Source organism: Sardina pilchardus, chromosome 8 (genome assembly GCF_963854185.1).
Source record: "Sardina pilchardus chromosome 8, fSarPil1.1, whole genome shotgun sequence".
Lineage (NCBI taxonomy): Eukaryota > Metazoa > Chordata > Actinopteri > Clupeiformes > Clupeidae > Sardina > Sardina pilchardus.
The window spans coordinates 31,672,621-31,685,120 of NC_085001.1; the positions used below are offsets into that span (position 1 = coordinate 31,672,621).

Below are 12,500 nucleotides of genomic sequence, written 5' to 3' on the forward strand. Positions count from 1 at the left end.
CTGACACTACTAACACACACACAAACTCAATACAATGGATGCAGAACATTTTGGTTTGGATCAGTACAGTCATTGGTTTGGACACATGTGGGTGTATGGTGTTACCTGTGAACTTCTGGAGGTTCCCTCTGGATCTTAGAGCTGGCTTCAATCACCTCTTTAGCTACCCGCCCACTACAAACACAGAGAGAACACATGTAGAGAATCACACACAATGATATCAGAAGATTTGCAAAGTGGTTCCATGGAACATGAGGCTTCTCAAACTTCCAAAGGTTCCAAGAGCATGCAAATGTTCACTTTAACCAAACATTTCATGGACAGATTTCACAAACCTACCACTCAATAAAGAATCAACCAGTCTGAACCAGTACAGCCAGCTGCTACAGTGATCAGTTATACGATAACCTGCATTTCCAGATGGAATCACAGCTGCACAACTTTCTTCGCAGGTGTTATGTACTAACAGCTACATACTGAGGGGGGCGCTGCTGGGACTGTGTCAGACGGTCTAAGAGACACCCAGAGACTGTGAGGACACAGATTTCCATTCCAAGATTACAAGCTCTGGCATTCACCCCAAAGCCGCAATTTAGTGCACTTGGCACACAAATAAATGTCCAACATGAATGCTTTATTGTGCCACTTAAATCTACTTTCTTGAGGTGTGGCTTAACAGACCCATATGAGGGAGACACAAACACCAACAAATGACATTACTTATATTACAGAGGGAATTGATTGGAAAAGCTAGGACAAGCTTATTAAAGCTTGCAAATAGTTTGCTTAATTAATAACATAAAAACAGTAAAAGAAACAAAGATGTTAGTGAGTTACGGCATATTAGGACATAGTTGGACTGGGTATCAGCATTGACTGAAACCTGGAAAGTACTGGACAAAAAAACACTACATGTAATAGGAATACATTACAGATGGCCGGGTGAACCACTTGAGCTGTGTAGAGAATCAATGAACTGGTTTGGCCTTTAATCACCAGCTCAGACACACACACTGATACTGATAATGACGGTGGTTTGGCTGACCTCAGCAGCAATGAGCTGTAATGACCACTGTGGAGTTTGCGTGCTCGACAGATGAGCACACACTCACCTGTATCGGAACCGGCACCCTTTGAAGAAGATGTTGCTACTGGAGACGGTCTTGATCTGGCTCGACTTGGCACATCTGATGGAAAACAGCAGTTTCCCAGTCATTATTGTTACCATAGAGATTATGTTCAGACATTTTCTGATGAGTCTAAGGCTGCTGCTTGACCTTTAAGATTCTCTAAATATGACATTTTGTATTTTGAGAGAGTTGCAGTGGGGTCAAATCAGAGACATTCTTTTTATGAGAAACCCAATCCTCCCCTCTGTTCCTCTGCACTGTCTCGTTCCGTCTTACATCACCAGGAAACAAGAGACACACAACTGTTATAGACAGGAAGGAGAGGGACAAAGAGGAGAAAGAGGACAAGAAAGAAAGAAAGAAAGAAAGAAAGAAAGACAGAAAGAAAGAAAGGCTGGGCTGTGGGGGGGGGGGGGGGGGGGGCAGTGGGGGGCACATATGAAGAGACTCACTTGTAAAATGCCTGATTTTCAACTCCACACTTCCACAAATGTTTGCAGGCTGCTGGTGTGGAGGTGTGGAAGGTCAACACCAGTTTCTTCTGCAGGGAGGGAGAGAGAGAGAGGGTGGGGTGAGATTAATTCCACATCGGGCCAGAAGGCACAACCAAGAACTAGAGAGCAGTAACGGGCTGACAGAGATGGACAGTGCTGACCATGAATCACACAGTGGAGCAGGAACAGTAAAATGGTGTGAGGGTGGGAAGAAAACGCTGATCTGACACCTTTCCCATCACATATACAAAGACACAAAGAAGGGAGGGAGAAAGGAGGAGGAGAGCAGGATGGATGGATGAGTTTCAGATGGAGAAGGATGGAGAGAGACAGGCAATAGTGAGCAGGGGGAGATATGGAGGCAGAGATGGAGAGATGGGTCTCCAGGGACGAGAGGAGAGCAAGAGGATATCCAGCCATTTATGGGAGACGGATGGGGAAGGAGAGAGGAGATCGATGAGAGAAGAACAGCAGCTCTCACTCTTTGGCCTGCACAAGGCAAGGCACACGCCCGCAATGGGCTTTGTTGCTTCTAATATTATTCTGTGAATCCATAGAATTTAAGCTATTGGGATTTGTAAGGCTGCGTAAGATGTGGATTTGTAAGGCAGTGTAAGATGTGGATTTGTAAGGCAGTATAAAATGTGGATTTGTAAGAGAGTGTAAAATGTGAATTTGTACAGTACAACACTCAGACCAGCTATCGCTTTGATGTTCACTTATATTGTACTGACAGATGTAGACAAACACATACTGTAACTACAGATAAACTCGTACATGTTCTAAATCCACACAGAACACCTGCTACTGTTCTGTCACTGCTAGGTAAATAGTGTGCAACCATTGAAATCTACCCAGAGCTGAAACTTGAGCCGAGCTCTGTTCCATTTACCGCTCACCACCCAGATCATGTAGCGCAAGGCGGGATCGATACCGCGCCGACAGACATGCAGTGCTCTGTCTGACCTGCAGAGGGCAGCACTACTTCCAGCTGCCTCCCGGCACTGGTCTGAGGTCAGTGCAACAGGATATCATAATGTCATTACAGAGCTGGGAACCAGAGGCAAGATGAGGGGCGCGTCCATGAAAGCATTACAGCACAACAGAGACAAGAGCAGCCTAACAAGGTTCAGAGAAGCCCGGAGATAGGAGAGGGGTGGGGATGGTGGGGCTAACAGAAGTGAGCAAATGTCAAGAGATAGAGGGAGAGGAAGAGAGGAGGAGAGGAGGAGAGAGGGATGGGAGGAAGCAGAGGAGGAGAAATCTTTTCTGCAGGATGGTCTGGTCAGATTCAGTGAAGTGTTAACACTCATTCACAACACTTCCACCACAGACACATGGGAGATACAAATACTGTATATATATTGTGTGTGTGTGTGTGTGTGTGTGTGTGTGTGTGTGTGTGTGTGTGTGTGTGTGTGTGTGTGTGTGTGTGTGTGTGTGTGTGTGTGTGTGAAAAAGAGAGAGAAAGACAACAAAACTACAGTGTGTTTTGAAAGACAAAATTGTTATCATGCAGAGACCTGAGATGATAAAAGTTTACTCTCTAATGAAGACCAAACTCTCTCTCGCTCTCTCTCAACTACTGACACACAGTCAACATGTGCTCTCCCTCGAACACCAAGACGGTTGCTGTATCTACTCAACAGATGGTTGAAATCCTTTTAATCAGTAACAGATTAAAAACTCAATGAGAAATCACTCTCTCGCTCCCTCTCTCTCTCACACTCACACACACACACACCCCCACACACCCACACACAAACATGCACACACATGCGTGCACACACACACACACAGCCGCGCACACACACACACACACACACACACACACACATACACACACACACACACACACAGAGAGAGCTCAGAGAAATTCACAATACTGCGAGAGAGAAGATGAACCCATGAGAGCTTCATAACTGTCACACAGCACAATGTTACACACTGCACAAGCACATGTTAATGCCGTCATTCACATCGCATCATTTCAGATACACTGGAACTTTCCAGTGTTGTTAGTGTTCATGTGTTGAACCTGGCACAGCTCATTAGCTGTAGATCACTGAATATCTCTATACTGTATATCCAACAAGAATAGATTGTTTACCTTTTGTTTTTACGGCTTGGTCACAGATTAGACAAGTCCAAAAGCTCTGAAACCCTGTAAGATTCCCCGCATTAGGGTTTCCATGAGCACATTTTACATGTTAGACCTGAGGCCACTCTGACACCATGTGATGGTGGCATAACATGTTGCTGCTGTTGACTATAGGAGGCCAATGTGAGGTCTCGGCACTCTTATGGCGGCTTCATGACTGAGGCATCGTGAGGCCTCTGTGGGTTTGTGGGGCGCTCATGCTTGGAGTCCTACGTAGCTCTTACAGTATTATGTTAGAGTAACACTCACATAGTTTACACATGATTCACAGTGTAGAAATAGACCAATCAGATGCAGGGGCCACAACACAGACACAAAGTGAACACAGTGGGAACAGCATGTGAGGAAAGGAGAGGGGTGAAGAATTGTAACATATAGAAGGTGTGTGTGTGTGTGTGTGTGTGTGTGTGTGAGAAGAATTGTAACAAATAGAAGGTGTGTGTGTGTGTGTGTGTGTGTGTGTGAGCGTGTGTGTGTGTGTGTGTGTGTGTGTGTGTGTGTGTGTGAAGAATTGCAACAAATAGAAGGTGTATGTGTGTGTGTTTGTGTGTCAGTGTATGTCAGTGTTTGTGTGTTTGTGTGTGTGTGTGTGAGTGAGAGTTTGAGTAGGTACATGTATGTGTGTGACTGACTGAATGTGAGCATTTCTGACAGAAAGAGAAAAACAGAAAGAAAAAGAGCATGTGTGCAAAATGGAGAGGATATGCATTTACTCACCAGAGACGAGAGATGTACAGACGGAAAGAGTAAACAAAGGATGAACAGAAATAAAGGGAGGGAGAGAGAGAAAGAGAGCAGACAGAAGCAGATGTGACATTGAGTAAGAAGCACACTGACGCCCATCAGCCACAATGACAATGAGAGAAGAGATGGTGCAGAACACGACGGAAGCGAATACACACAGGTCAGACTAGAACATGGAACATTAACTCCTGGAGAGACCTCTGTGTGGGCGTCTCACACCAGGGACACACAGCTAACGCCCTGACTCCTTAGCATTGTGCTGTTGGTTGGCATCCGTCGAACATAAGAAAGCTTTTTGCTGTAAAACAGTTATTTGTCTAATGAGCACTGATGCCAGTGGATCTCTGAAGGCCAGTGTGTGTGTGTGTGTGTGTGTGTGTGTGTGTGTGTGTGTGTGTGTGTGTGTGTGTGTGTGTGTGTGTGTGTGTGTGCACGGCATGTGCATGCATACTGACGCAATCCAAGCCATTCAACAGTTATAAGCACAGTTACCATGGAGAGACATCTGTGCCTTTCCTCACACACCCACATACGCACACAAGACTGAGGACAGCTCCATTTAAAATCACACTCATCACACTCACTCACTTATTCACACACTCACTCACTCACTCACACACACACACACACACACACACACACACACACACACACACACACACACACACACACACACACACACACACACACACACACACACACACACACACACACACACACACACACACACAGTGTATAATTGTTTATAATCAGGAGGCTATCAAAGAACACAAGCACACACAAATATGGATGCACATTTAAAAACACATGCTGATAGATAAAACCACAAAGTACAGCTACGCTGAAAAGCTACAATATTCCTCAGAACATAAGCAATCATTGCTTTGTTCTTACAGCTTGGTTGGAGAACGCAAACATTCTCAGTTACTGTGCATGAGACTCGGTATGCAGCCTACCTCTTTCTGGAGACCAATCACATAAAACGTCTTCCCCTCAAACTTGAGTTTGTTGACATCGGCCCTGAAACATACCGCACACACACAAAGAAATGTATTGTGCTCTGCCACACATACGCATACACACACACACACACACACACAAAGCTCTTTAAGTATTCTTGGCGAAGCCTTCAAAGTTGTGAGTTAGGAGGTTACCATTTGAGCAGGTGAATGCGCTTGTTCCCCTGAAACACCACAAAGCCTCGGGCAGTGAATCCAAGGAAGGCAGTGGCTCCGGTGAAGTCCTGCAGCACAAACACAGGCATGGTGTGGCGGGGGCCAGATGTGGGAGCACAAACACAACCTTTAGCTCACGGGCATTTGTGAAGACAGGAGAGAATGGAGGGATTACTGAAGTTTGGGACTTTGTTTCACAAGTCAAAAGCCTGAATAAAATAGTTGTGTGTGTGTGTATGTGTGTGTGTGTGTGTCTGTGAGAGAGTGTGAGAGAGAGAGAGAGATGTGGATGGAGAGAGAGATGGTGAGAGAGAAAAAGGAGGAGAGGTGGAGCGCAAAAGAGACCACAAAAGGGGAACACAGAGGTGTGCAGCATGGGTGTTGGAGGCAAGAAGGAGCCCAAAGGGGGAGTATAAATGGGCATACAGCACTGCATGTGCATCTGAGGGCCTCTGGGAGACTAAGTGAGATGTAGCTGCGAGAGACAGGACCCAAGTGAGGACTAAACGGTCTCCTTGAGAAAGGTGGGGAAGGAGAGGACAGGCAGCAAAGAATAGTGTGTGTGTGTGTGTGTGTGTGTGTACACATGCACACATGTCAGAAATGCAAAGACATCTATAGACCCTTTCAACTCCTAAACAGGTGCGTTCCTAAGGCTTTTTCGGTGGGACAGAAAACAACATCGAGCTAAAGGTAACTTGGGGACAAACAAAAACGAAAAAACAAGTTTCAGAGTCAACATTTTGTAGGTCATTGCGCAAAAATCTGATTAATTTTCATTTCAAAGTATCTGCGTTGGTTCTGAACGTTTCCAATGGAAACCCTCTAGGAACAGATCGAAACGGTCCCTAACGAGCAAACTCATTACAATACCTGTGATGTTTACACACTTCAGATAAAGGAGGAGGCCGAACACAATCACACTAAGTGTTGGATACTTGGCAGGTGCAAGGGCACTAAGCATCGCTGCGTACGCTGGGCCAAAAAGTAGAGCGCAGTCTATCAAACTCCCGCAAGAGCTCGCTTTTCACCCTCCTCTTAAATATGCCTGAGAGTTGGGGGTGAGACGGCAGGGCCAGGCCGTCTCTGCCAAGCCACGGGGATCACATTCCTAATGAGTCTCTCAAATGAGGACAGGCCTTTGAGGCACAGACATGGCCGTGTGCTGACACACCAGATGAAGGCTTCGCTCGGATCATCTTAATCAGAATCCGAATGGCAGTTTATTGGCCAAGTATGTTAACACTCCAAAGCGATCTGCTTCTCTCTCTCGGCTTTATGTGGTCATGCAGTCCGAGAGAGAGGGAAACGTGCTCTGTGTATTCAGGCCCATCTCATCTCACCAGCAGTTTGGATTAACAGCAGCTACTGGATGAGGAGCTTTAAAATGGTTCACGCTCATGCTGATGATGTAGTTCAACAGTTTGTGGTATGTTCAGCCATTAGTGCATTGTGCACTGGTGTTTGGTGTTGTGGGTTCCCTTGAGGAAAAGATATCTTTGGGCTGGTGCAGTCATGGCAGTCAGCATTACAGTATTCTACCACTATGCTTAAACAGCGTTTCATGTAGCGTAAAACTATTAAGCGATGTTTATACACCGATTTTGCAGAATTCCTTCAGCTATGAGGTTAATACACTAAGGCAGTAAATATGGTATTCATATGGTTTCATTGTTTTTAACTTACATAAAACACTGTCCTCCGGTTTCTACACAATACAGCTAATACACAGGAGATTACTGTACATGGATTGAGCCTAGTGCCAAACTAAAGGGTCTTTTCAAAGGAGAGTTCCATTGAAGGTCACAATTTACACCTTCAGGTAGCTCACGTTGGAGCAGGTGTGGCGTACCTTGCAGGGGTGTGGGTCCACTCCATATGTGTCAAGTGCGTGTGCCCTCTGGAGGAGGTTGAGTTCAGCCATGGCAGCACTAAGTCCTCTGCTTACACACACACACATACACACACACACACACACACACACACACGACAAAGACAGCGTCTTAAGAACACACTCAAGAGGACCAGAACAACTCTTAGGCTCACTAAGTTGACATAAATATGCACGGTGAGCTAACTGGAAATACATTTCTTTAACAAACCAAAATCGAACAAAGAACTGACTAAGTATCTCGAGGGCGTCTTTAAGTCAGCAATATTTCCTTTTGGTGCAACCTAGAGAATCACAGAAGATGAAACTGATAGTGACTACTCTGGAGTGTCAGGCTGCTCTGCTCTCCTGTTCTCACAGTATTTACTGATGTTATTTAAAGAGCTGTCAAGCACACTCCCAAAGTGATACTGGATAAGCCATGGTGACGTAAACCGGCTCTGAAACCCAATATCATAATGATCTCGATCTTTCTCTCACTCTCTCACACACACAGACACACACACACACACACACACTCACACACTCACACACACACACACACAAACACACACACACACACACACACACACACACACACACACACACACACACACACACGCACACGCACACGCACACACACACACGCACACAAACAAAACAAGCTAGTATTAGTCTTTAATCTACACATACCTGCCAGCTATCAAGCTTTAGATGCATGGGCTGTCAGGATGGCAGTATTCAGAATGAGCCAACTTACAAAATCAGTCTCAAAATGTGGTCTCAGTTGAAGCTATGGTTAACGTTTGTAGAAGGAAACAGATCCTTTATTGCACTTACAAGTTACCTTTGGTCAGGAGTTAGGCCCATGAGGATGGCTGTGTCTCACCCTTACAGTTAGGCAGGAACTACTTTGTTGTTTAGTGTCTGGTTGGGCGTGGCTCTACCTGCTTGGTTCCCTCACCTCAACTCATTTCTGTGGAGCTCCATGATCTTCCTCTCCAGCTTCAGGGTCTGTTTGGGGAAGAGCTTGAAGTCACTGATGTAGTCCTCAGGGTGCTCATCTGCGTCATGGTCACCCAACTCAGCTGTGTGGAGAGCAGAGAAGGAGGGAGGAAAAGAGCGGTAGGAAAGGAGAGAGAAAGAGAGAGATGTTAGAAAGAGAGAGGGAGAGAGATTATTAGAGAGAGAGAGAGATTAGAGAGAGGTGTGCCCCTTGCTAGCGCTTCATAATTAGCCTTGTTACCGCTCAGTAATGAGCCACTCCAAATGCTCACTTAATTAGCAAGCTAACAAGGGAAATGTGTCCCATCATGCTCATCTGAGTGGTCAAACTGATTATGGATTAGACTTCTAGCCATGGGTGGACAGCAGTGATGAGTCACAGAGCGAATGACAGCCCCTCCCTATCTATATCCTGTCTCTGGGAAACCAATACACTTCACCTCATAACTCCTCTGATCTCAGTGACTTTTCAATGGTTTGACATTCTGAGATCTAGTGCCAGCAAACCTACAAACTTCCAATTAAAGGAATACAAGTTATCCAATACCATTTTAAATGCAGGGCAGTAAAAATGGCAGATGACTCCAAATAATAATAGTATTAAATGCTTAGTCCTCTGACTAATATTAATGTAGACTTTAGACATGGAAACAGTTCAAAGAATGAAAACTGGAAACTAACACAATAACCGAAAACAGGAACAAAAACAATTTGACATGTTCCAGAGTGAAAACGTTATTTTCAATTTGAAATAACCGGTTAATAACGGTATTTATCATTCCGATTAACCTTTCTTTCAAAAGTCCATAGGCCTGTCCACATAGTAACCCCCAGACCCCTTATAGGATCAATTTAGACCGAATTTATGAATAAGTTTCTCCCCTGTATCATAGGACTACTAGTTAATAAAAAATATTTTTAGAAATGCTTTTCATATCCAACATATATCTAACAGTTCCAAGTATGTAGAGTAAATGACTGAAACATGGCGTGAAATAACATAGGCTACCACAGACACTAAGGAAATACCTATAGTCAGTTGGTACCACACACACTGTAGGTTAGGTTACGACAGGGCTTAAAGCACATGTTCTGTGCCTGGAGTTACGCTATCAATATTACATTAGAAATTAAGCAAGCTGTTGTATAACTCTCCACTTTACCAACTGTTATCTAAACTGACGTTATTTGACCTTGTGCATAGAACCACACCTTCCCATACAGACAAACTGCGTGTGGGAAATCTGTGTGAATTTACGTTTTTCTATACATCTAGAGGAATCTGTAGCTCTTATTTCCAAATATGCAGATTAGACCCCACATTCATGTACATCAATGTGGACATACAAAAACACACACACACACATTCACAGAAACACAAACACATACTCACCCTGCACAATACATGCTCCAAGGTATGCTGCATCAGCAAACGGACACAGCAAACGGCCATGGTAAATATCCCTCTTGGTCTGCAGGTACAGGAGGTACCTAGACATACACAGTTGAGGTTACAACACACACACACACACACACACTGTAGTTTGTAACTACACAAAACAGGATCTGAGCATGAATACATCTCACAATGTTCTCATGTTTAATTAATTCTCAATTACTATTGTCAAGATACCTTCTTGCCTTCTGAACTAGACAGATGGCACCAACATGCTGACAAGATACATTAAGATAAAAGGCTTTTTCAAAAAACAGTTTCATCTTATTTGGAAAAAAACTTGTAAGTGTGACCATCATCAACATCTTCCCAAAAAATATAAAACATGTTTTCATCCATCAGCAAATAAGAGTCTTTGAGTCTACTCAGGAGGTTACCATAGCGATGACTTCAACCACAGAGAGAACTGTTACCGTGGTGACAGTTACCACAAAGATCTGTTACTATGGTGATGGTCTTACAGAGTTACGTTGACAGAGATAATACTGTAATTTGCTCCCTCAGCTGCAGACTACACTTAGAAGACCAGTGATGAGCTAGTGTTTTTTAACATATCTGTTACATAATGCTGATAAGTAAATTGTTAAAAGCCCCAGTAAAATTAGAAGCTGGATCAAGGGGAAATGTGGAGACTGTATCCACAACGGTGACAAGACATCGTAAAACATATGAAAAGATAATTTACTCAATATATACTCAAAGAGGATATCTGTCTATATTCTATTATCTATTATTTATTTGGTCTAATGCTAAAAAAAAACCTTAAAAAAAACAATGTCTATGCAAATGATGTTTTGATGATTAGATAGTTTGTTATATGAGAATAGTTTAAGAAATAATAGCCGTTCCATCCAAAAAAATTCTACAAATGTCTGCTAATGCTGTGCGCTTAAATGGAGAATGATCCCTGCTTCTCTCAGTGCAGCCTCCTGTTTTCGCTATTCTGGGCATAAATTATAGAGGGAGAGAGTTGCCCTGCTTCCCTTGTTCTCCCACATCATTGCCGGTCGGCTTTTACAGGAGAAGCTCTCTCCTCTTTCTGCTGCTCAGCTACATGATGACGTTCTCGCTCTTGCCTTGCTTTCACCTGCCTTACAGGATGTTAGCACTTAAAATGCATCCACTGAAAATTTCATCCAGTTTACCCCTCTCTTTACAGGATAGATAGATAGATAGATAGATAGACTGATTGATTTATGGGTGTATGGATGTATGGATGAACAAGAACAGGGTGAAGCTGAGATGGGAAAAGGAATGTAAGCGTTCTCAGTTTTGCTGGCAAACACATCTCCCGCTGGGAGAGTGGGCTGGATGACTTAGTCACACCGTGTCCTGGCATTTGGAATAGGGGCGGAAATAGAGGGGGGCACATAGACACATGACACTGGGGGCATAGGCACACAAGGAGATCAGGCATCAGCACTTAAGTGTACAATGGTGGCTTGAGGATGCAGCCCATAATCCTGTATCCCCATATTCTACCCATGAGAGAATGATTCTTCATTGGGTTGATATACTGCAATGCCACTCCTCTGCCTTGGTCACCAAGGAAACAACTGAAAATGACCAAATGATACTTCAGCACTGAGGGAGAGAAAGAAAGCTGGCCTGTGAACACATGCTTTCCACTTCAATGTATGAATTCACAGCCATGCAAATGCAGAACTGAATGAGGCGGAGGAGGAAGATGAAGATGATGATGTTGATGTTAAAGAAGTGATAGTAGAGTAGAGTTAAAGAAGTAGAGTAGAAGAAGATGATGACAATAAATCGGAGGCCTTTGTTTAAAAACATAATCTGTATCAGGTGATGTCCAGATTGCTACAATGCTAAATTGCAAACTACATAAAAATGGAACTTCTCTGAGTTTCTTTCATCTTAAAAAGTGGGAGAGTCCACCACCCTGTCTCTATTAGTCAGTCCAGAGGAGTCAGCACTAAAGATGGTATACAATATGTACAGTCTGCATCAACGGGAGAAAGGTATACCTTCAGAGGCCATACATACTGTATCGGGTGTTTGTCTCTGATACTGCCATGTGTGCTAACCTACCCATACCATACACATGTCCTAACCTCCTCCCTGAAACGGACTCTAACTCTTCAAGAGTTTTTGAAGAGTTATTCTCTAGTCATAGCAGAGCCCTTTGCGCTTCAAAATATGCACAATATCTAGGCAATTTCACATTTCCTTTCACCCAAAATCAATAACCTCAACGAGGTTTAATGAGAAACGTAGCGCTATAAGTCGCAGGCCTTTAGTGACAGTACTTTCCATCAATTTTCAAAGCCACAAAGTCAATAGAAAAATATGAACCCAAACAGCACAGTATCTATGACACAAAACTGTAAAAATAGTTTAATGCACTTCAGCAGAAGCTTTCAAAAGTGCATATCAAAATTCCAATTACAGCAAGATGAAAGAGGCTGCCTTGAGTCAGAAGAAGGGATGATCCAACCAACAGA

General features: G+C 43.8%; 1 protein-coding gene across 1 annotated transcript in view; it reads right to left on the minus strand.

Moving 5' to 3' along the window:
* The window catches only part of frmd3 (FERM domain containing 3), a 35,611-nt gene that overhangs the window by 7,312 nt on the left and 15,799 nt on the right, over nucleotides 1-12,500 (minus strand). Inside the window, exons 5-12 of the mRNA XM_062544193.1 lie at nucleotides 9,973-10,070; nucleotides 8,539-8,662; nucleotides 7,557-7,644; nucleotides 5,684-5,772; nucleotides 5,486-5,549; nucleotides 1,583-1,671; nucleotides 1,113-1,187; nucleotides 106-174 (exon numbers count right to left, since the gene is read on the minus strand). Of these exons, the coding sequence (XP_062400177.1) occupies nucleotides 106-174; nucleotides 1,113-1,187; nucleotides 1,583-1,671; nucleotides 5,486-5,549; nucleotides 5,684-5,772; nucleotides 7,557-7,644; nucleotides 8,539-8,662; nucleotides 9,973-10,070 (696 nt within the window). The remainder of the gene's footprint in view (nucleotides 1-105; nucleotides 175-1,112; nucleotides 1,188-1,582; nucleotides 1,672-5,485; nucleotides 5,550-5,683; nucleotides 5,773-7,556; nucleotides 7,645-8,538; nucleotides 8,663-9,972; nucleotides 10,071-12,500) is intronic.